Source organism: Theropithecus gelada, chromosome 6 (genome assembly GCF_003255815.1).
Source record: "Theropithecus gelada isolate Dixy chromosome 6, Tgel_1.0, whole genome shotgun sequence".
Taxonomy (NCBI): Eukaryota; Metazoa; Chordata; class Mammalia; order Primates; family Cercopithecidae; genus Theropithecus; species Theropithecus gelada.
In genome coordinates, this window is record NC_037673.1 from 33,451,641 (window position 1) to 33,477,040 (window position 25,400).

At 41.9% G+C, this 25,400-nt stretch overlaps 1 protein-coding gene across 2 annotated transcripts in view; it reads right to left on the reverse strand.

Annotated features, from left to right (window-relative positions):
* Positions 1-25,400, reverse strand: part of ADAMTS12 (ADAM metallopeptidase with thrombospondin type 1 motif 12) — a 366,676-nt gene that overhangs the window by 3,698 nt on the left and 337,578 nt on the right. For both annotated transcript variants that reach the window (XM_025389155.1, XM_025389156.1), the window contains 3 exons: positions 18,774-18,950; positions 15,503-15,646; positions 5,423-5,582 (listed from right to left, as the gene is read on the reverse strand). In XM_025389155.1, coding sequence (XP_025244940.1) covers positions 5,423-5,582; positions 15,503-15,646; positions 18,774-18,950 — 481 coding nt within the window. The remainder of the gene's footprint in view (positions 1-5,422; positions 5,583-15,502; positions 15,647-18,773; positions 18,951-25,400) is intronic.

Sequence of the window (25,400 nt, forward strand, 5' to 3'; positions counted from 1 at the left end):
CCTTTTGGAGCTCTCGTCTTTCTTTCTCCTTTACAGAGAAAAGATTTTCATAGTTCTGAAGAAAAGCACTTTCATAAACAGGCCGCTATCCTTTGTAAATGGAAGAGTCAGGAAAAGTAGAAATGGAAATAAGATCCTCTCCACCCCAAATGTGTGACAATATCTTTGCGTCTCTATGCTTTTTCCCCCTTCAGATTATAAAGGCAAAAAGTTCTTTTTATCTCCTCAGAACTCCTTATTCTCTTAACTGTGCCTTATTTTTGTGAACAAATGAAAGTCTTCTGTTAGCTTCTAGAGTCCCGTTTGGGGCTCAAGTTTTAAGTGCCCTTAGGAATCGGTAACATATAATGCTCCTAGAATCCAAAACCTGAGTCTTCATCTTTCCTTCTTCAGGGCTCTGCTTTTAGCCTCTTATAAAAACCCCATCTCTCTTAAAACCCCACAGGAAATTGCCTGACACCCTTGGAAGTTTCAGAGAGAGTACATGTTTTTGTTTTTTGAGATGGCTCCCTCTGTTGCCCAGGCTGGAGTGCAGTGGTGTAATGTCGGCTCACTGCAACCTCTGCCTCCTGGGTTCAAGCAATTCTCCTGCCTCAATCTCCTGAGTAGCTGGGACTACAGGCATGTACCACCACGTCCAGCTACTTTTTTTTTTTTTTTTTTTTTTGTATATTTAGTAGAGACTGGGTTTCACCATGTTGGTCAGGCTGGTCTTGAACTCCTGACCTTGAATGATCTGCCTGCCTCGGCCTCCCAAAGTGCTAGGATTACAGGTGTGAGCCTGGGCTTGTTTTTCTTTTTGTTTTAAATTTCCTCCTCAAAATTCAACTTCAGAGAGTACATGTTTTGACCAAGCATATCTCTTGTGGAATATCCCTCGAGTTCTTCATCTCCCGTGTCCCAGCAGAGCCGAGGGTGTTGTTCATGGGACCTGGGCCGTGCATTGTGTGCGTTGCTGATCGGAACAAGGCAAGGCTTCCTTCCTGGGCTCTGGGAAGCCCCCTGGCAGGGTAGTCCAAGCACCACACAGCCGCCCCAGTTTCTTTGCCAGCCTCTCCTGAAGTCTCTGTGGATGGAGGCTGGAGAGAGCACAGGAGGGGCAGCTCTTTGCCCCACAATCTTGTCGCTGTGAGTCTGTGAGTGCTCTGGGGCCGTTGCCCAGGAGGAGAAAGACAGGAAGGGTGGAGGCTCAGCTGACAGCCACCGTTCCACAAAGCTTCTTCTGGCAGCGCTGACCCACATGAGTCCCCTCTGTCTCCATGTCCAAACAGGCATTATTGTACTACACACTCGGGCACCGCACCATACCCTCTCTTGAACTGCTCTGTAAATGGAGTGTGCTAAGGGCTAAAGTGCGAGTTCTCAAAGGTATCTGCCATTAGAAAAAGGACCTCTAGGAGGCCCCCAAAGTCTTTACCCTGGTTGTGGGTTGAACTGTATCCTTTGAAATGTACCCCAGCGTTGAAGTCCTCACCCTTTGTATCTGTGACTGTGATCTGATTTGGAAATAAGATCTTGGCAGATAGAATTATGATGTCAATTAAGATGAGGTCACTATGAACTAGGGTGGGCCCTTCATCCAACCTGAGTGGTGTCCTTATAAAAAGAGGAGAAGAGACACAGAGACACACAAACAGAGGAGGAAAAGCTGTGCTGAGACACAGACACAGAGAGGAAAGACAGCCATGTGGTAATAGAGGCAGAGACTGGAATTCAGTTTCTGTAAGCCGAGGAATGTCAGTGATGGCTGGCAACCACCAAAAGCCAGGAGAATGAGTGTGGCCCTACCAATACCTTGATTTTGGACTTCTAGCCTCCAGAACTGTGAGAGAATAGATTTCTGTTGTCTTTAGTCACCTAGTTTATTACAGTTTGTTATGGCAGCATGAATATTTGTGCTTGTAGCCCAGGAAGCTAATACACGCCTTCCTCCATGAAAGTAGAAAAAACACAGACACAAATTATTAAGCATATATCACATACTAGGCAATGTTTGACATATACTATACCATTTGATTGTCACAGAAATCAATAGATGTGGGCGCATCTATTCTTTTAATAACTGAGGGTTCCACAGAAGCTTAGCAATCGACCCAACATCACACAGCTGGCATATAGATGGTGCCGCTGGAAACTGAATGTTGTCTCAATAGCTCCCAAGCTTTGTCTCTGAGAGAGTGAATCTCGTGTACTGGTGATGGGGCAGGAGAAGATCACATGAATAGGTCTTCTCTGCCCAGAACATCTTTTTTCCTCAACACAGGAGGCCCACTTGTCAGGTTAGGTCAATACCTAAATGACTGAAAGAGACTCAACCAAGCCTGGAATCCTCACATGCTCTTGGAAACCATGAGATCAAGAGCTTTGCTTTTCAATAGTCCTTGGAGTCTGGATACATGCTAGGTCCTGGGGCCCTCCTTTTTGAGAGTAGAGGACTAGAAGGAAGAGTGGAAGATGAGAGTGGCTTATATTGGCAGTCTGTGTTCCAGAGCTATGTTTAGCAACTCATTTAGATGATGATCATGAGCCCAACATGATGACAGGGCTCAATTACATCAGTTCTTCCTATTGCTGTGAAAGAATGAAGGCTTGTTGTGTTCATCAGTCAATTGGATTCCACTTCCAAAGTACATACAATGCTTATAATTATGGGCAACTTGGAGGGGAGATCCCAGTTTGCCTCTGCCGGTTCAACAGAAACCACATTTGAAAATTTAAAGGGACAGTTATATGCCTGTATCTTTGTTGTCATCTGTGTTATCAGGGGATAATATTTTGTTCACCAAAGAAGCCTGGAAAACAATTTCAATGTTGTTGACAAATACAGTTTCCATGACTTTGGGTTCCTTGAGATCAAGAACTGTGTTTTACTCATGTCTTTCTCCTCAGCTCTTAGCACTTCTCTGAGACATTTTGTGATCAATAATATTTTGTTGAATAAGTGAATGAATGAGATCCTATTCATCTGGCAGAATATTCTTTAGTAGAACATTTGCCAACTCAAATGTTCATTTGTATCAACACTGGATCTAAGTACTCTTTCTATTTCTTTTCTTTTTTTTTTTTTTGCCTTTTCTACCCCTCCTCAAATTAAAAATAGCACCAGCAACAATAACAAAACAACCCCAGGAATGGTAGGCTTAAGGGTTTTGCTTTTGTTTTTTAATCAATATGAATGTAATGCTGAGAATAAAACTTATAGTTGGTAAATGAATTCCCTTGATTTTTTTTTTCCACGTGGATACATGGAAAGGGTTTCATAGGCACTAATGTGGAAATAGTAGTTCCAATTTAGATTTTAAGTCATTAAAACTTCAGATGGTTTCTAAAAGAAGTAAAATGACCTAGAGAAAACTAAACCTTATGTGAATTCATACCTGATATTATAAAATATACTTAGGATTATGTTATGTTTATTGTGAAAGCTGACTGACAAGAACCTGGGCATTGAATGAATATTTTCAAAGAATTTTAGAGAATTATAGGGGTCAGGGTGGGTGGCTGGCTTCTTAAATCAAGGAATTTCTTACAGCTCCTCTTTCATTTTCCTTCTATGTGAGTAGGCATGGCTCTGCCTTCAAAAGAAGCTAGTAATTAACTTTTGTGGCCTTGATATTTGTCAGTGAATGGAATTCATTGTTAAGCACATCAATTGCCAGCCAACTATTGGTCGCCATTTATTCTGTGTGAGATTTCAAGATGAAAACTACAATCTATGCACTTAACCCTGTTTTGATTATTGAAGATTTTATTGTCCAGCCATAGGACAGTTGAAGACAACCTACATATAATTCAAAATAACAAGCCCTAACACTAGGCATGATCAACCAAGAGTAAGTGGCTGCTTCAGTTATATAAAAAATAACACAACATAGAAGGGATTCTATAGCCTCAACTGTTTAAAGTATGGTACCATAGAAAGAGATGAAATGAAAGGAAAAGAGTCTCAGATTGGGCCCTTGGTCTAGAACAAGGTGCTTCTCAAACTTTGATGTGCATGTGAATCACCAGGGATCTTGTTAAATGAAGATTCTAGTTCAGTAGGTCTAGAGTGAGGCCCAAGAGCCTCAAATTCCCAGGAGATGCCAATTCAGCTTGTCCAGGGACCATATTTTGAGAAGCAAGAGTCTGGAAGACATGAATAACACCTCAGAAAATGAGCTCTAGGTGACTTCTTCTGGAATTTCAAGTAAGGCCAATGAAAGCCACCCTTAAGTGCAAGTCAGTAAGAAGCTACCTGTGATAATCATACCTAAAGCATTTCCTTGCTCAGTGCATTTTGATCAGGATTTCCAGACCAGATCTCTCTCCTGGCCTCCACACCTGTACAGCAAACGAATCACAGGACACCCCTACCTAGATGACTCACAGACTCCTTAACAAACACGTTCCAAACAGAACTCACTACCTTCTCTCTTTCCCAAAGCCCCTGTTAGGCTTCCTTTCTCAGTGCATGGTAGCTTCATCTACTCAGCTGCTCAAGTCAAAATTATGGGCATTAGCCTTTCTCTCCTTTCTCCTGGCACAAAGGGCTATCGAATTTTTCTTTTAATGAGCTACTGAATGTACTCACTTCTCTGTTTTTAATTTAATTTAGAAATTTTACATGTCAATGAAGCCCAGACAATCAGTGGAATGGACATTATAGATCATAGCGGAACCTACCCGGCCCGTAGGAGCTCCTTTGTCTCTCACACAGAGAGCCTCCTGCAAATTCACTTCTCCTGGGGTAGGCCCTGTCCAATGGCTGAAGAGCGTGGGAGTGTGAATGTACAGCTTGCTGGCTCAGGAGTGGACAGCTCGGGGGTATAACCTGTGCTCTGGAGCTGCCTGGAGCACCAGTCTGAAGCTGGGACTCACGTTCCTGAGAAGGCATCCTGGCTGTGTCTCCTCCCTTTTCCATCTGGTTTCCTCCACTCCCTTAATGATCTTCCCTGGAAATACTTAATGAACCCATTGCACACACACTTTCACCCCAGAACCTGCTTCTGGGGAACCTGGCCTAACATAGTGGTACCAGATTTATAGAGAGGACCATTTGACACGTGACTGGGTTCCTGAGAAAGGCTGGGATATCTCTTAAGACATCTTTGAAAGCATAGAAGTAATTCTCATCCATGTTGGATGACATCAGTGTGAACAGGCTTAGAGAGACTATTTTATGACAGTCAATAAATAATAATAATTAAAAAAGAAAATAATTAAAAAAATAAAAAAGAAAAATGGATGAGATACTCTCTCAAGAAGTTAAGATTCAAACCTCACCAAATCAGATAGCTTGTTCCCAGGGTTACCGGCTGACCTCTTTAACATTAAGATTTTCTGTTGAGTAAAAGAAATGTAAAGCTATCTACAAGTTATATCATGCAGGATGACGTTTGTGCAAAGATCTCTTTCTCCCCAAGCAAACCCATTCACCCACCGGCACTTTTCTTGCAGGCCTGCTGGTTGCATTTTTTGAATTCTGGAGGTCTGGGTTCGTGATCACACAGGCATTGGTCTTGGTCTTCAGTTTTATTGTTCTCTGAGGGCACACAATGGACAGTCCTCTTCTGAAAGCCACCTCCACAGGAAGTGGAACACTGAAAGAGAGGGTGAACAGAGAGTCGGAAGTCATCCCCACGACTCCCAAGGAAACACCAGTAGAACACCTCCAACCCCACTGTGGTCAAGAATGGAAATGTCTCAATAACCAGAAACCTTTTTGAAGGAGTCATAGAATAAAGGCACTAATAATTTGGAGATGTGAGTTTAGAAAGACTCTATACACCTGGTTACTTTTTCCTCCGGCACACTCGCTAAGTCAACTGGAAGTTTAGTCATCTGTTTCCAGATTCCAATTTTTTTTTTTTTTTTTGGTGAGGGGGAGCTAAAGATAGATCAGGGTAATTTTACAGATTCCAAAATTGTATGGACCCATCTCTCTGCTCTTGTCTCCTGCCCCCATCTTTGTCCTTGTGGGCTTGTGCCAGTTGTAGTATTTTATCCCTTCTGCCTATTTAGTGGAGCTTTGGGAACAAAGGAAAATGTATATGTTCAATCCATAGCTTGTGTAGTTTCACCTAATAACAGATCATGAAGGTTATGAGTGATTCCAAAGGCTGGCCTGGTAGGTGTTAACCACTCTCTCATTATCCCCCCATTCTTTGCTATGCATAATTGGTGAATTCCTGACACACAGCTCTTCTAAGGAACTTCAACCCATGTCCACTCCCAATAGACTCACCTGGAACTCCTTCAGGGAGTTGAAAGGGAGGCTTAAAAATGTTCTCTTACAATTTTTAATCTTCCATGAGATTGTTTCTCTAAATGGGCCCAAACTTACAGCATTTTTATGACTTTACATTACATCACATTTTCTCTTTTAGATGTCATGTTTGCTTTGATTAGAGGTACTTATTTTGCTATACAGAGTTCTGAGATATTTATGAAGAGCCTAGTCCTGAAATATATCTAGGCAGCTGGGGCAAGGCCTGCCAGGAGTAAGCATGGCCTTTGCTCAGGCCCATGTGGCTGGAGAAGGCCACTGCTGCCTTGATCCAATCTGCCATGATTCTAATGATGAATTTCGGCAAGTTCATGGCTAGACTAGGCACGCAAATCTTGCTCATAGCAGTGAATATTAGTTTGGTAACTATTTATTGGGTGACAACAGATAAAAATCCTAACAAAGGGGAAAATGTTAAGTAAATATGATCAATCAACTTGATGGAATATTACTGTAAAGAAAGGATTAACATTGGTCCTGGTTCAGAGTACTTGGAGAGAAAAATGACCTTGAAGTATGGTTTTCTTGGACACTACAGAGTTAAGGTAAATGCAAAAGATGATGACTGTCGTGTCTACTAGGAAATTGCTGACTGTAGAACTGTTCCCTACTGGAGGCCTGTGAGTTGGCATGTGGCCTTGGGCATGTGTGACCAAAATAGTTTAAAATATTGGCAGGAAACTGAGGCTGAGGCTTCTTTGTGTCAAGGTGACCTGTGTGCACCTTGGCTCTCATTTCTTGCTACCCATACATACCACGCTTGACAGACAAGGAAGCAAATTAAGTTGTACTCTTGGATAGTTGCTGAAATTGTATCCTTCGGTAGCAACCTCCTGCAGAGATGAGGCTGTTGTGCCTAATATAATTCCTGCTTGTATCCTTCTACACAGCTAAGTGAATTTGGTGTTAGAGTCAAGCCTATTGTGCCTCACATGTCTGACTGCCAATAGACCACCAATTTGACACAGCATTAGAGTGGATCATGGCTGTGCTGGTGCAACTATGCAGCTATGAATAATGAGAATTACAAACTGTATAGCAACCTACAGATAGCTGGGGGCATTATGTTGGGCAAAATACTGCATTCTTGTGTGTGTAATAATTACAACCATCGAAACATACATGCATGGGAACAAGTCACTTTATAAAATTGTTAGTAGTTGTGATGTTAGTGTATCAGACCATCTTGGCTCCCCTGTCTCCCAGCTCGTGGCCCTAGGATCTGTCCCAGCTGAGGTGGCAACCAATTTTCTGAGAGCACAACCCAGCGGCCTTCACCTCATGCCATTTGTATTAGCCTGGTTTCACACTGCTATAAAGACATACCTGAGACTGGGTAATTTATAAAGAAAAGAGGTTTAATTGACTCAGAGTTCCACAGGGCTGGGGAGGCCTCAGGAAACTTACAATCATAGTGGAAGGGAAGAGGCACGTCTTACACGGCAGCAGGTGAGAGAGAGTGGTGAGTGAAGTGGGAAGAGCCCCTTATAAAACCATCAGATCTTGTGAGAAATCACTGACTATCACAAGAACAGCATAGGGGAACTGCCCCCATGATGCACTCACCTGCCTCTGGGTCTCTCCTTTAACACGTGAGAATTACAATCTGAGATGAGATTTGGGTGGGGACACAGAGCCAAACCATATCACCATGCCTCATACCTCCCTGCTTCTGATTGGGCTTTCTTGTTGCCAATGAGACATGAGACACAATGGGACTTGCTCAGTGCCCATATCTGGACAATTCAGAAGTATGGAGATATTAGCCCTCTAAAGGGAGACTCCACCAAAGGGAGACAGGAGTCAGTGGATAACTCTTCTCCTTTCCTACTCGTCCCTCCCTTCCTGGATAAACTGCCATAACACGCAGTAGTTCACACAGTTTTTAGAAGCCTTCCTGTGAGAATCAGCAATCAGTTGCTCCTGACACCAAGCGATGGTCAGTTAGGTAAGATAATCAGTCTAGTAACACACCACTTCATTTTTGACTCCCCTTCTCTGCCTCCTTTCTCTTTTCTGTCACCCCTGCTTCCCTGGCATTGAATTTTCGAATAAAGTTAAATTTTTTCTCGAGACTTTATTTGATAGAAAATCCAGGATAAGACAAGTCAGAATGATGGCAGAATCTGTCCATGGGATAATTTTCTTTATTTTGTTTTTCTGAGATGGAGTCTTGCTCTGTCACCCAGGCTGGAGTGCAGTGGTGCAATCTCGGCTCACTGTGCCCTCTGCATCTTAGGTTCAAGTGATCCTCCTGCCTCAGACTCCCAAGTAGCTGGGATTACAGGCATGTACCACCACATCTGGCTAATTTTAAAATTTTTAGTAGAGATGGGGTTTCACAATGTTAGCCAGGCTGGTCTCAAATCAAACTCCTGACCTCAGGTGATCCACCTGCCTCGGCCTCCCAAAGTGCTAGGAGTACAGGCATGAGTCACCATGCCTGGCCAGAATTTTATTTTCAATATTGCTGATAGAGTGTTATTTATGCAATAAACAAACTTAGGGAGAATAATACCTCTTTCCTTCATTTATGGTTTATTTTGTTCCATCAAACAGGCTGGCCATCTGGCAAACTGATCTGTGGACTGACAAGAGGCCTGAAACTCACTAAGTCTGACTATGTCTAAAGCTTTAGGACAGATGCCAACTCCTCTTTGCTCTAGGAAAAGCCAGAGCATCCAAGGTGCTGGGTATAAAACAGCTGTTTCTTAGGCTGTATGTCTCTGGAATAGCTTTAATATTTGATCTTTTCTCTTTTGAAAGTATTTGATCTTTTCCCTTCTGAACTCAAGACCCACAGCAGCCATGGGTCAACTTTTAGCAGACTTAGAGGTATTCAGTGGCAGAAATATGAAAACCAAAGTATATAGAAACATACTATAAATCAATGAACACATTGAATATTTACAATGAATATAGATTATTTTTGTAATCAAAAGAAAATACATGTTATTTTATTTTTATTTTTTTGCTTAAGTATAGTGGCAAGAAACCATTTTTTTAAAAAGCTAAAGTAGACTGAGGTTCCAAGATGGTCGAACAGGAACACCTCTGGTCTGCAGTTCCCAGCGAGATCAACACAGAAGACAAGTGATTTCTGCATTTCCAACTGAGGTACCTGGTTCACCTCACTGGGACTGGTTGGACAGTGGGTGCAGCTGTCCCTGCACCATGGAGGGCGAGCCAAAGCAGGGCGGGGCATTGCCTCACCTGGGAAGTGCAAGGGGTTCCCTATCCTAGCCAAGGGAAGCCATGACAGACTGTACCTGGAAAAATGGGATACTCCCACCCAAATACTGCACTTTTCGAAGGTCTCAGCAACTGGCAGACAAGTATAATCTCTCCCGTGCCTGGTTTGGCAGGTCCCACGCCCATGGAGCCTTGCTCACTGCTAGCGCAGCAGTCTGAGATTGAACGGCAAGGTGACAACCTGGCTGGGGGAGGGGTATCTGCCATTGCTGAGGATTGAGTAGGTAAACAAAGTGGCTGGGAAGCTCGAACTGGGTAGAGCACACCTCAGCTCAGCAAGGCCAACGGCCTCTGTAGACTCCACCTCTGTGGGCAGGGCATAGCTGAACAAAAGGCAGCAGAAACTTCTGCAGACTTAAACGTCCCTGTCTGACAGCTCTGAAGAGAGCAGTGGTTTTCCCAGCATGGCGTTTGAGCTCTGAGAACGGACAGACTGCCTCCTCAAGTGGGTCCCTGATCCCTGTATAGTCTAATTGGAAGACACCACCTAGTAGAGGCCGACAGACACCTCATATAGGCAGCTGACCCTCTGGGACGAAGCTTCCAGGGGAAGGATCAGGCAGCAACATTTGCTGTTCTGCAATATTTGCTGTTCTGCAGCCTCCGCTGGTGATACCCAGGCAAACAAGGTCTGGAGTGGACCTCCAGCAAACTCCAACAGCCCTGCAGCTGAGGGACCTGACTGTTAGAAGGAAAACTAACAAACAGAAAGGAATAGCATCAACATCAACAAAAAAGACATCTACACCAAAACCCAATCTGTAGGTCACCAACATCAAAGACCAAAAGTAGATAAAACCACAAAGATGGGGAGAAACCAGAGCAGAAAAGCTGAAAATTCTAAAAACCAGAGTGCCTCTTCTCCTCCAAAGGATCACAGCTCCTCACCAGCAACGGAACAGAGCTTGATGGAGAATGATTTTGACAAGTTGACAGAAGTAGGCTTCAGAAGGTCGGTAATAACAAACTTCTCTGAACTAAAGGAGCATGTTCTAACCCATCACAAGGAAGATAAAAACCTTGGAAAAAAGGTTATATGAATGGCTAACTAGAATAAACAGTGAAGAGAAGACCTTAAAAGACCTGATGGAGCTGAAAACTATGGCATGAGAACTTTGTGATGCATGCACAAGCTTCAGTAGCCGATTCAATCAAGTGGAAGAAACAGTATCAGTGTTTGAAGATCAAATTAATGAAATAAAGTGAGAAGACAAGTTTAGAAAAAACAGAGTAAAAAGGAACAAACAAAGCCTCCAAGAAATATGGGACTACGTGAAAAGACCAGATCTACATTTGATTAGTGTACCTGAAAGTGATGGAGAGAATGGAACCAAGTTGGAAAACACTCCTCAAGATATTATTCAGGAGAACTTCCCTAACCTAGCAAGGCAGGCTAACATTCAAATTCAGGAAATACAGAGAACACCACAAAGGTACTCCTTGAGAATAGCAACCCCAAGACACATAATTATCAGATTCACCAAGGCTGAAATGAAGGAAAAAATGTTAAGGGCAGATAGAGAGAAAGGCTGGGTTACCCACAAAGCGAAGCTCATCAGACTAACAGCGGATCTCTCGGCAGAAACCCTACAAGACAGAAGAGAGTGGGGGCCAATATTCAACATTCTTAAAGAAAAGAATTTTAAACCCAGAATTTCATATCCAGCCAAACTAAGCTTCATAAGTGAAGGAGAAATAAAATCCTTTACAGATAAGCAAATGCTGAGAGATTTTGTCACCACCAGGCCTGCCTTACAAGAGCTCCTGAAGGAAGCACTAAACATGGAAAGGAACAACTGGTACCAGCCACTGCAAAAACATGCCAAATTGTAAAGACCATCGATGCTATGAAGAAACTGCATCAATTAATGGGCAAAATAACCAGCTAACATCATAATGACAGGATCAAATTCACACATAACAATACTAACCTTAAATGTAAATAGGCTAAATGCCCCAATTAAAAGACACAGACTGGAAAATTGGATAAAGAGTCAAGACTCATCAGTGTGCTGTATTCAGGAGACTCACCTCACATGCAGAAATACACATAGGCTCAAAGTGAAGGGATGGAGGAAGATCTACCAAGCAAATGGAAAGCAAAAAAAAAAAGCAGGGTTTGCAATCCTAGTCTCTAATAAAACAGACTTTAAACCAACAAAGATCAAAAGAGACAAAGAAAGCCATGACATAATGGTAAAGGGATCAATTCAACAAGAAGAGCTAACTATCCTAAATATATATTCACCCAATACTGGAGCACCCAGATTCATAAAGCAAGTCTGTAAAGACCTACAAAGAGTCTTAGACTCCCACACAATAATAATGGGAGATTTAACTTCCCACTGTCAATATTAGATCAACAAGACAGAAGGTTAACAAGGGTCTCCAGGACTTGTTCTCAGCTCTGCACCAAGCAGACCTATTTGACATCTACAGAACTCTCCACCCCAAATGAACAGAAGATACATTCTTCGCAGCACTGCCTCACATTTATTCTAAAATTGACCACATAATTGGAAGGAAAGCACTCCTTAGCAAATGTAGAAGAACAGAAATCACAACAAACTGACTCTCAGACCACAGTGCAATCAAATTAGAACTCAGAATTAAGAAACTCACTCAGAACTGTACAACCACATGGAAACTGAACAACCTGCTCTTGAATGACTACTGGGTAAATAACAAAATGAAGGCAGAGATAAAGATGTTCTTTGAAACCAAAGAAAAGAAAGATACAACATACCAGAATCTCTGGGACACATTTAAAGCAGTGTGTAGAGGGAAATTTATAGCACTAAATGCCCACAAGAGAAAGCAGGAAAGATCTAAAATCGACATCCTAACATCACAATTAAAAGAACTAGAGAAGCAAGAGGAAACAAATTCAAAAGCTAGCAGCAGGCAAGAAAACAACTAAGGTCAGATCAGAACGGAAGGAGACAGAGACACAAAAAACCCTTCAAAAAAATCAATGAATCCAAGAGCTGGTTTTTTGAAAAGATCAACAAAATTGATAGACTGCTAGCAAGACTAATAAAGAAGAAAAGAGAGAAGAATAAAATAGATGCAATAAAAAATGATACAGGGGATATCACCACCGATCCCACAGAAATACAAACTACCATCAGAGAATACTATAAATAACTCTATGCAAATAAACTAGAAAACCTAGAAGAAATGGATCAATTCCTGGACACATACACCCTACCAAGGCTAAACCAAGAAGAAGTTGAATCTCTCAATAGACCAATTACAGACTCTGAAATTGAGGCAATAATTAAGAGCATACCAACCAAAAAAGTCCAGGACCAGACGGATTCACAGCCGAACTCTACCAGAGGTACAAAGAGGAGCTGGTACCATTTATTCTGAAACTATTCTAATCAATAGAAAAAGAGGGATTCCTCCCTAACTTATTTTATGAGGCCAGCATCATCCTGATACCAAAGCCTGGCACAGACACAACAAAAAAAGAAAATTTTAGACCAATATCCCTGATGAACATCAATGCAAAAATCCTCAGTAAAACACTGGCAAACCGAATCAAGGAGCACATCAAAAAGCTTATCCACCATGATCAAGTGGGCTTCATCCTTGGGATGCAAGACTGGTTCAACATATTCAAATCAATAAATGTAATCTATCACATAAACAGAACCAATGACAAAAACCACATGATTATCTCAATAGACGCAGAAAAGGCCTTTGACAAAATTCAACAGCTCTTCATGCTAAAAGCTCTCAATAAATTCAGTATTGATGGAATGTATCTGAAAATAATAAGAGCTATTTATGACAAACCCACAGCCAATATCATACTGAATGGGCAAAAACTGGAAGCATTCCCTTTGAAAACAGGCACAAGACAAGTATGCCCTCTCTCACCACTTCTATTCAACATAGTGTTGCAAATTTTGGCCAGGGCAATCAGGCAAGAGAAAGAAATCAAGGGTATTCAATTAGGAAAAGAGGAAGTCAAATTGTCCCTGTTTGCAGATGACATAATTGTATATTTAGAAAACCCTATTGTCTCAGCCCAAAATTTCCTTAAGCTGATAAGCAACTTCAGCAAAGTCTCAGGATACAAAATCAATATGCAAAAATCACAAGCATTCCTGTACACCAATAACAGACAAACAGAGCCAAATCATGAGTGAACTCCCATTCACAATTGCTACAAAGAGAATAAAATACCTAGGAATCCAACTTATGAGGGATGTGAAGGACCTCTTCAAGGAGAACTACAAACCACTACTCAACGAAATAAAAGAGGACACAAACAAACGGAAGAACATTCCATGCTCATGGATAGGAAGAATCAATATCGTGAAAATGGCCATACTGCCCAAGGTAATTTATAGATTTAATGCCATCCCCATCAAGCTACTAATGACTTTCTTCACAGAATTGGAAAATACTACTTTAAAGTTCATATGGAACCAAAAAAGAGCCCGCATTGCCAAGACAATCATAAGCAAAAAGAAGAAAGCTGGAGGCATCAGGCTACCTGACTTTAAATTATACTACAAGTCTACAGTAACCAAAACAGCACGGTACTGGTACCAAAATAGATATATAGACCAATAGAACAGAAAAGAGGCCTCAGATACAACATCACACATCTACAGTCATCTGATATTTGACAAACCCCACAAAAACAAGCAATGGGGAAAGGATTCCCTACGTAATAAATGGTGGTGGGAAAACTGGCTAGTCTTATGTAGAAAGCCGAAACTGGATCCCTTCCTTACACCTTATACAAAAATTAATTCAAGATGGATTAAAGATTTAAATGTTAGACCTAAAACCATAAAAACCATAGAAGAAAACCTAGGCAATACCATTTAGGACATAGGCGTGGGCAAAGACTTCATGACTAAAACACCAAAAGCAATGGCAACAAAAGTCGAAATATACAAATGGGATCCAATTAAACTAAGGAGTTTCTGCACGGCAAAAGAAACTACCATCAGAGTGAACAGGCAACCTCCAGAATAGGAGAAAATTTTGACAATCTACCCATATGACAAAGGGCTAATATCTAGAATCTGCAAAAAACATAAACAAATTTACAAGAAAACAAATAAACAACTCCATCAAAAAGTGGGCAAAGGATATGAACAGACAGTTCTCAAAAGAAGATATTTATGTAAAACAGACACATGAAAAAATGCTCATCATCACTGGTCATCAGAGAAATGCAAATCAAAACCACAATGAGATACCATCTCATGCCAGTTAGAATGGCGATCATTAAAAAGTCAAGAAACAACAGATGCTGGAGAGGATGTGGAGAAATAGGAATGCTTTTACACTGTTGATGGGAGTGTAAATTAGTTCAACCATTGTGGAAGACAGCGTGGTGATTCCTCAAGGATCTAGAACTAGAAATACCATTTGACCCAGCCATCCCATTACTGGGTATATTCCTAAAGAATTATAAATCATGCTACTATAAGGACACATGCATATGTATGTTTATTGCAGCACTATTCACAATAGCAAAGACTTGGAACCAACCCAAATGTCCATCAATGATAGATTGGACTATGAAAATGTGGCACATATACACCATGGAATACTATGTAGCCACATAAAAAGGATGAGTTCGTGTCCTTTGTGGGGACATGGATGCAGCTGGAAACTATCATTCTCAGCAAACTATCGCAAGGACAGAAAACCAAGCACCACATGTTCTCACTCATAGGTGGGAATTGAACAATGAGAACACTTGGACACAGGGCGGGGAACATCACACACTGGGGCCTGTCAGGGGGTGGGGGGCTGGGAGAGGGATAGCATTAGGAGAAATACCTAACGTAAATGATGAGTTGATGGATGCAGCAAACCAACATGGCACATGTAACCTATGTAACAAACCTGCAGGTTGTGCACATGTAACCTAGAACTTAAAGTATTTAAAAAAAAAAAAAAAAACAAAAAGCTAAATTAAAAAAAGTATGTATAAACGAGTCTTACCAGGTCCCAGTTCCCAGTGGTCCAGTGACAGCAGAGGTGCTCATTGCAAGACATGGTGGATGTGGGTCTTTTTGTCCAGTCACAGAGGCCTCCTGGACAGAACACTTCTCTCTCCTGAACTCCGCCTCCACAGGACCTGGAGCACTGATACACAGCAGTGACAAGATTAGGTAAAAGTCAGGTGGAGACATGTTTAATGATAAGTGAAGAACTTCGTATTGTCATTTTGTTGTGTACAGTGTTATTAGGAATATTGGTATCTGTATTGGAATTTATAGCATTCCTGCAAGTTCCTTACAATGACTACTCACTATTTTTCTTTTAAATGGGGAAACAAGGATTAAAGAGAGGCAGAAATATTGATGAAGCAAATCCTGAAGACATAAGGAGGAGAAAAGTCAGAAGATGCCAAATAGTCTAATGTTAAACAATATGTCAAAAGGAAGGAATTTTTTTTTAAAAAACCTAAATGAGTGGTCATTCCAGAATGGACATTATTTTATCTGCATTTTGTCTTCTGAAAAAGGTTTTTTAGTAACAAAAATGTAAAATTTAGGTTTTTTATAATGATTATCTCTGACAGCCCAAAAGGGGGGCACACATTTGCAATACAATTTTGTTTGCCTCCTATTAAAATGAGATTTAGTCTTCCTTTTCCACTGCATAAAGTTTTAGAATTAAATTTCTCCATAGTAGGAGTAATAAAATGGATGGATTCACTCAGGACTTAGATGCATTGGCTGTAATACTCATAAAATAAATTCAAGATGCCAAGTCAGATTTCTAAAGGGGTAGAATTCTGAAACATGTCAGGTTTTTGCTTACTAGAATAATTCTATAAGATACATTATCTCATGTGCATGAGTTTTTTTAGGAGGAAATAAAATAATTCGCCAAGAATATTTGAAAAGTTCTTTGAGTATTTTGAAAAGCACTTTGAAAAATCTTAGTTTTAGCATGGTTACAACAATAACAACAAGATAATTATGGCTGTCTTGCAAACATCATGTCCATCACATCAGGTAGTATGTGTGTGGTAGTATCATAGAAAACAGGGAAATTATATGCAATTAATCTTTTCTGCTCAATAAAAGAACTAATGTAGCACCTTCACAATATTCCAGCTTTGAGAATCAACATCAACTTTTTCCCACTTATTCAATCTGTTTTTAACCCCATCTGAGGAGACAGGGAGAGGAATTCCACATCTGGGGTTCCTGTGCATACCTACCTATGTGTACATAGATTCAGCACCACCTGGCCAAGTAATTTCCAGGAAAAGGGGGTCAAAAAAGTGGTTCTCAAATGTTCCTCAGACCAGCAACTTCAGCATCTTCTGAGCGTTTGTTAGAAATGCAAAATTTCAGGCCCCACCTCAGATCCCCTGAACTGGCCATTCTGGGGGTAGGACCCATCCATCTGTGCATTGACAAGCCCTCCAGGTTGTCCTGAAGCATGATAAAGCTTGACTACCACTGGTATAGAGATGGTCCCATAGCTAAAATGCATCTGCCATGGAGGGTAGTCGGGGCGGGCCGATATGCTTGCCAGATGGGTTCATAACATTCCCAGGATGGCAGTCAGCACCACAGGCAGGGAAAGTACCTAAAGATGCCCAATTCCTTAACAGCAGCTCTGGGTACTCAACTGACTTTTACATTTTCTATCTCTACTGCTGCTTAAGAGGGAACTCTACCACCTTTGTGGTTTGCTCAAAACAGGCAATTTAGAAAGAAGGGTGAGAGAAGGGCTTCAGGGAACAGGCTCCTGATGGGGATCCTGGAAGCTACTGAGGAAACATAAAGAATAGATCTTTTTCATAACCAGAAAGATTTGATTGCTCATCTTTGATCACCTGCAAATGCCATTTCTCTGACAGGGCAACCTAAGCTCCTCTCTGAATTCCTGGATTCTGGAAGCTGCTGCCTGAACAGGTCCAGGCCAGGGTCAGTACCTATGGAGAGTTTGGAGGTCTGGGTTCAGAGCCTGGGAGTAGCAGGCACTTCATGTACTCCAGAAGTAGGCAGGGGAAGGAGGATGAAGAGGGGACAGTGGTGGCTGCTGCCCCAGAAAACTCTAGGTAGTGGCCCAGAGCCTGAGGAATCAGTGTGGATGCTTGGCCGGTGGGTGGTAAGTAAGTCGGGGCTCAGTCCTCCACAGGCTTTGACACTAACTCTGTAGCCTCAGGTTGGGATTCTTTGCCTTCCCTTCACTGGCACATGGTAAGTGCCCCGCAAAGTAGTTATTGATTCATTCTTTCTCCTTAGTTCACTTTTTGTTCAATGCCCATTGGGCTAAGTTCCACAGCATAGCAGGATCACAGACGGGCAATCAAAGATAAGCAATCAAATCTTTCTTGTTGCGAATGCCTTATGTTTGAACTAAAACTCCATTTATTTTCTCATTGTGTGTCTCAGGTAGGTTTCTCAACCTAAGTCTCAATTTCTTCCCTATAAAATAGGATTAAAAATGCCTACCATCCAGGTCATGGAGAGAATTAAACCAAGTATTGCAGGCAAACTGCCTAGCTCCTGGACGCACTCAAAATATGCGGCCTTCCTTTTTTTTATTTTTATTTTTTGGTCTTCTTTCTATCATTTGTGGATGTAGTTGGGAGTATGTTTTAGCTGTTGAGATATTTAAACATTTGTCTGTTGAAAAATGAGATCATCACACTTCACCAAAGAACCTCACCAAAGTAACCTTCTTTCCATGTGTCAAAGTAAAACTAAGACCCAGCAGAGCCAGGGCCCTCATAAAGAGCGCGCACACACACACACACACACACACACACTCACCATTTGTACAATGATCTGAGAGATGGAAGAGATGAAACTCTAATACTATACTGTGTGGAAAAGATGGGGCTGTTTCTCCCAGCCTGACTGCAGAAGCCTCAGAGACCGTGTTAGGCTCTGTCTGCAAATGGCTCTCATCAGACTCGTCCTTGTTCAAATAATCCCATTGTATTCATTTCCCCAGCAGGAACACCAATTCCCCGGTATATCCATTGGGAGACCAGATTGCAACATAACACTGAACTGTTGTGATTAAAACCATAACACATTGTCTTTTCCATGGAATTTTTTCACCTCCTGAAAGTGTTAGACCCATTTGGCTTCCCAGATACAGGGTGGGGTCACTGAACAGAGGCCAGTCATTGGCAGGACGCAGGTGTGGTCTTCCCTGATTTCTACATTTATGCAGTAACACCGAGATTCATGGCTTGCCAGGTTGTGTGAAGACATCGCTCCCTTTCTGGGTGCCATACCTGGCTCCAAGGCTCCACCTGCCACACCCCACAGGGCTCGGGGTTACAGCTCATGCTCAATGGGGGAGGAATGCCGGCCAGGAACTGGCAGTGAAATGGCCTCAGGTTCCGGTGGTCCCGGCTGTCCACGCACTGAATCTCGCGTATCTTGAAGCCCCCACTGCAGTTTCTGGAGCACTGTATGGAAAGCAAAAGCAAAGGCGATCTCTGAGTCATTGGCATCAGGCCTCCCTTCCTTCCCCTCAGCTGTGGAGGTGCCAGGCATCCAGTCATAAAGAGAGGTTAGGTCTAGTTCTGGTGAACCCTGCTTTCCCTCCTACACCACAGAGCAGGAGGCACCCCAGCAGCTCCTGATATTGGGAAACACATGCTTGGCCCAAACTCTGTTGAGGGCCAACAGAGGTGGGTGAGAATTCCAGTTCTGCCACTCACTAGTCATGAGTCCCTGGGCCTGTCACTGAAGTACGCTGAGCCTCAGGTGTCCTATCTCTAAACTGGGATCATAACTGCTACCTCACAGCTGTGGGGAGATTATAGACCCTGGGGCTGGAGTGCCTGCTGGCACAGCATCTGCCCTGGTGGGTGGCCGTTCCCTCTGGAAGTCAGTATTTGCTGGAGGCAGAGTGGCCTGCCTATCCCTTCCCAGGAGTAGGCATTGCTGCTAAGCCTTCTCCATCTCTCCTTCAGAATGCTGGTTTTCTCTATGATGCTGGATGCAGAATACGATAGTATGTCTCTCTCATGAAGGGTCTTGAGTAGGGAAATAAACTGCATAACTACTCAGTGGTTTGACTCATGGGTGTGAGCAAAGGCTGTCCTTGCCCCCACCCTCACCATTCCTCCTGCAGCGCCATCACCTGCAGCCATCACTGAGAGTCTTCTCAGCACTTGCCCCCGATAGCCACCACACAGGCCCTACTCACTCCCCTCCTCTCTGACCCCACCCGCTGTGCAGCAGCCCAGGTTCCCCAGCAGGCTGCTGACTTCCCTTGGACGGTGATAAACACTGATGGGCCTGGGTCACCCACAACCAAGTTTACCCAGCCTGTTCCAGAGTGCTGCTTTGTTGACTCTCTGACCACTTGGATTTTGGCAGTTCCCCACTCCCCCACCTATAAAGATTTTATCTGATCATAACTTGAGCGTCTGGGACTTGCTCTCTGGTCTGTTTAGAACTCTAGTGCTTGCCATAGCCCTTCTGCTTATCTTCCCTCTGCAGCCTGGTGTCTCATGGCCAGACCTGGCCTGATGGGTCTTGTCACTGCCCACACTGAGGTGGGGAACTGAGGTAGGTGGGATGGAGGCTAACATCTGTGCTCGTCAGCCCAGGTTCTTCCCCAGGTTCTCCTCGGGTTAATACAATGACCTTGGGGTTCCCATGTCCTGAATGTTCCTTCCTCTATTCTCTGCATTACCCACTACTGTTCTTTTTTTTAATGCCTCAGTTTCAATGGCACCTCTTCTGAGAGGTCCTCCTGCAATACCTGATCTAAAGGAGGTGATTTCTCTTGTAATTTGTCTCAGCTCCTCTTCTGTTTTCATCCCATAAAGCTAAACTGCAGAGCAACTTTTATTGATTTTGTCCATCCTTTCTACTATCCATCACTGCCATGAAAGCAGAGCCTGCCCTGCCCTGTTCTGCATCGCACCATGGGTCCCTAGCACAGGGACAGGCACAGTGTAGATGGCCATTATGAAGCTGTTGAATCAACACTGAATTATGAGAAAATGCCAGCTGGGAGGGCTCCCAATGGGCTAAAGAGATCTCTGGTAATTACAGGATAAATAATGTGTTTCTTTACCCTCTGAATCCTTCCATCAGTGATCTCATTGGCAGTCTTGGCCAAGGAAACAAGTCACCAAGAAAGGGTGTCCCTTGCTGTAAGGTATATTTTCATCTGGCTCTTCTCTCTGAAGGGTAAAAGACCACGCTGTCTTTCTGGCTATGGTGGAATAGCCATGATTCTAGGGCTGTGGTTGAGGAAAGAAAATTCCTCAAGACTTTTTAGTAGACATAGACCCCAAAACAGTGCTCCCGCTTCTTCCTCTGATTGGCAGATTTCACCAAGTCACCTGACTTCGAACATCAGTCTGTAGCTTGGAAACACATGGGCCCATGTGACGAGGGGGCAGATTGATGCTCTGATACTTCCATAAATCAAGTGTGTTTAGGTTATCAGAAATAAGCAATACTTGCTAACAGCTTCTCAAAAGTACAAATGGAAAACTTTATTTTCCTGCCACACAATAAACACACAAAGAAAAACAGTAACAGCAAACTTAAAATTCACCACAGAACAAATGAGAAAGCATGCTAATAGCTTCCACTCAAAGCAACTATTTGTCTGACAAAATAAATTTCCAGGAAATAGCACATAGTTAAAACAAGAGTACTTTTTATTAGGAAAAGGGGATTTAAAAGACATAAGCATAAAATGAGACTTTACTTTTTTATTTTCCATTTGTTGGTATAATCTGTTATTCCTAAACTTATTTTTCAAATTAGCATTAATCTTTTGTCAAGAGCATATTCACATTCAGTGGGAAATAAAATTTATTAATATGCTGAAGTCAGTAATAAGGGAAGACACTCACTAAATCTATGATTATTCCATTCCATTTTCAAAAGAGCCTCTGATTCTGTTAGCAAGAGGGAAGTGACAGCATATTAAGTCACTCCAGTCCTAATGCTCTTTTGCTTTTGTGTGCTGAATGACAATTGTGATATTCATTTTCTTATTGCCTGAGAGGAGGGCTGTTTGTATTCCTGTTTTCCTAATGTAAAGTCTGCGAACCAGACTGAGGACAAGAGGCAGGCTAATGAGAACAGAAAGACTGGAGAATGCCCTGTTGAAACCAAACAGGTCTGATAGAATCCAGTTACCACATCACTATATCAGTTTGTTTAACTCCTATGATTTGCAAGGCAAACTGAGTTAGAATGAAAAATACCCTTAGCTTACTAGGGCCACTGGCAGAGGTAAAATGAAATCAAAACCTTTTCTTTCTTGTGCTATTTTTGATTTATGAAGTCTTCCTAATACACTTCCCAGGTTGGACTCCTACAGAGTGTTCAGAGAAGTATAGCACAACTAGCAAACATAGGACTGGGGGACTAACAGACCAAATCCATCTATGACCCTGGTATCAGGTGGCTATGTGACTGCAGATTAATCACTGTACTTCTCTAAGCCTCCATTTCTCCATTGGTATTCAAAAGAGGATAAACTAGATGATTAAACTATCACAGCATTCTAGAGTGTCATAAATGTATGAGATCACTGAGTTTGTGCTCTGTTTTGATTTCAGAATACTTTCTTCCTCTCAAAGTTATACATCAAATACTAAATTGAGATATGGAAAGAATTCCTTTCTGACCTTTTCCTTATGCTAAACACATTCATAAGACCCTTAAAATAATTTGAAGATCAGATAGTTGTAGGTGTGCGGTCTTATTTCTGGGTTCTCTATTCTGATCCATTGGTCCATGTGTCCGTTTTTTTACCAGTACCATGCTGTTTTGGTTACTGTAGCCCTGTAGTATATTTTGAAGTCTCTTAGCCTGATGCCTCCAGCTTTGTTCTTAAGCAATTACAATATAAGCAAAAATTGACAAATGGGATCTGTTAAACTAAAGAGCTTCTGTACAGCAAAAGAAATTATCAACAGAGTAAACACACAACCTACAGAATGGGAGAAAACTTTTGCAAACTATGCATCTGACAAAGCTCTAATATCCAACATCTCTAAGGCACTTAAATTTATACCCAAAAACAAAAAAACACAAAAAACAAGCAACCACATAAAAAAGTGGGCAAAGGACATGAACAGACACTTTTCAAAAAAAGATATACATGAGGTCAACAGTCATATGAAAAATAGCTCAACATCACTGATCATTAGAGAAATGCAAATCAAAACCACGATGAGATACCATTTCATACCTGTCAAAGTGGCTATTATTAAAAAGTAAAAAAATAACAGATGCTGACAAGGTTGTGGAGAAAAAGGAATGCTTATATACTGTTGGTAATAGAGTATATTAATTCAGCCATTGTGAAAGATGGTGTTGGTGATTCCTCAAGACCTAAAGACAGAAATACTATTTGACCCAGCAATTCCATTACTGGGAATATACATTATTCTGTTATAAAGACACATGTACACATATGTTCACTGTAGCACTATCTACAACAGCAAAGACATGGAATCAACCTAAATGCCCATCAATGATAAACTGGTTAAAGAAAATGTGGTAATATACACAATGGAATACTACAAAGCCATAAAAAAGAATGAGATCATGTCCTTTGCAGGAACATGGATAGAGCTAGAGGCCATTATCCTTAGCAAACTAACACAGGAACAGAAAACCAAATACCACGTGTTCTCACTTATAAGTGGGAGCTAAATGATAAGAACACATGGACACATGGAGGGGAACAACACACACTGGGGACTAATGGAGGGTGGAATGTAGGAGGAGGGAGAGGATCAGGAAAAATAACTAATGGGCACTAGGCTTAATACCTGGGTGATGAAATAATCTGTACAAGAAACCCCCATGACACAAGTTTACCTATGTAGCAAACCTGCACTTGTACCCCAAACTTAAAATAAAAGTTAAAAAAAATTTATTCCAAAAATTCTAAGCAGAACAGCATCAAAATTCATGGGTCTGCCTATCCCTCTCCCCATCCCACTTTCCCCTCATTGAGCACTTACTATGTTCCAAGCTCTGTACCTCTACCCTAAGTAGTTTGCAATCTAGCTGGGGCAGGGGAAGTCACATAAATGAATAGAAGAAATAAAGATTACAAGCCATAGTTATCTACAATCTAGTGAGGACACAAAGGAGGACACAGTCAACTTCACCTGAAGAAGTCAAGAAAAGCTTAAATAAAGGAGTCAAAGCTTGAGCTGAATCTTAATGAGTAAATGCTCACGTGACTGGCAAAATAGTGTGGGGGACATTTGAAGTGGAGGCAATGGCACGCACAGAGGCTGTGAACCCACACGGCTTGACTAGGAACAGTAAGTTGGCCAGAATGCTAAGGGGATAGGGGTAGACAGAGAAGATGGGCAGAGGCCATCATGGAGAGCCTTGTGGTCTGGACATTGGTGGTCTTGGGGTCGTTTCTTATATTTTCCTAAAGGCTTCCATTTAATTGGCACTTCTCTAACCATTTCTTCTTGAGAATCTCTCAATCTGAAATGCTCAGGGATATCAAGACAGGTGATGGTTTAGACACAGAAAAAAATTGTATCAAGAGGAAAACTGTTGGGAACAAGCCCCCCAAAATCTGGCCATAAACTGGCCCCAAGACTGGCCATAAACAAAATCTCTGCAGCACTGCGACATGTTCATGACGGCCATGACGCCCATGCTAGAAGGTTGTGGGTTTACGGGAATGAGGGCAAGGAACACTTGGCCTGCCCAGGGCAGAAAACCGCTTAAAGGCATTCTTAAGCCACAAACAACACCATGAACGATCTGTGCCTTAAGGACATGCTCCTGCTGCAGTTAACTAGCCCAACCTATTCCTTTAATTCGGCCCATTCCTTCATTTCTCATAAGGGATACTTTTAATTTATTTAATATGTATAGAAACAATGCTAATGACTAGCTTGCTGTTAATAAATTTGTGGGTAAATCTCTGTTCGGGGTTCTCAGCTCTGAAGGCTGTGAGACCCCTGATTTCCCACTTCACACCTCTATATTTCTATGTGTGTGTCTTTAATTCCTCTAGCGTCGCTGGATTGGGGTCTTCCCAACTGAGCTGGTCTCAGCAGAAAATAAATGCAGGGATACTCAGTGTATGATCCACCTTTCTGCTACTCAATTTTTGCCTTCATAGGATAGAATCTCTCCTATAACATACAATCCTAGGTTCTGACTTTTGCACACTGGACTTTAGTAAATGTTTCTGGGAACACGCTGTGTATGAAAGTATGGTTTGTCTGTATTTAGCAAAACAAAGGCTATTCCCCCATTTTATTCATTTGTAAAAATTCAGGTCCATAAAATGCAGCACTGCCACAGACAATCTGTAAAATTCAATAAACTTGGAGACAAGAATTAGAATAAGACAGAAGGACTAGTTAGCAAATACATGAAATCCAAGGCCATAAGGAATGGCTGTCACTTCCTGTTACTTTCCAGCAAATAACTTAGACGATAAAGTTACCGCTAAAATAAAATGGCAACGTTGCCTCTGTGGGAAGACAGATTATTACAAATAAAAGGTAAAAATATTTCTGATTCATTTCAGAAATAAATCAAAGTCTGCTAGACTCAACTATGAAAAGGGCAATGTTCATTCTAACAGAAGTAATAAAGGGGTTGTCAAATCAGCAGTTCCCAAAACTTCAGAAGAAGCAGACAAAATGTCAGTGAGGAAGTGTGTGAAGCTGCTGATGATGCATGGTTTTGCTGTCAACCCCAGCTGAGGATTTTTCAAGCTCATTTTTATCTCTTACTACATTTCTTCCATCAGAAGAATCACTTTTTCTCCCATATGAATTTTTTTTAAAAATGGGATCTCACTCTGTTGCCCAGCCTGGAGTGCAGTGGCAGAATCTTGGCTCACTGCAACCTTTGCTTCTTGGGCTCAAGTGATCCACCCA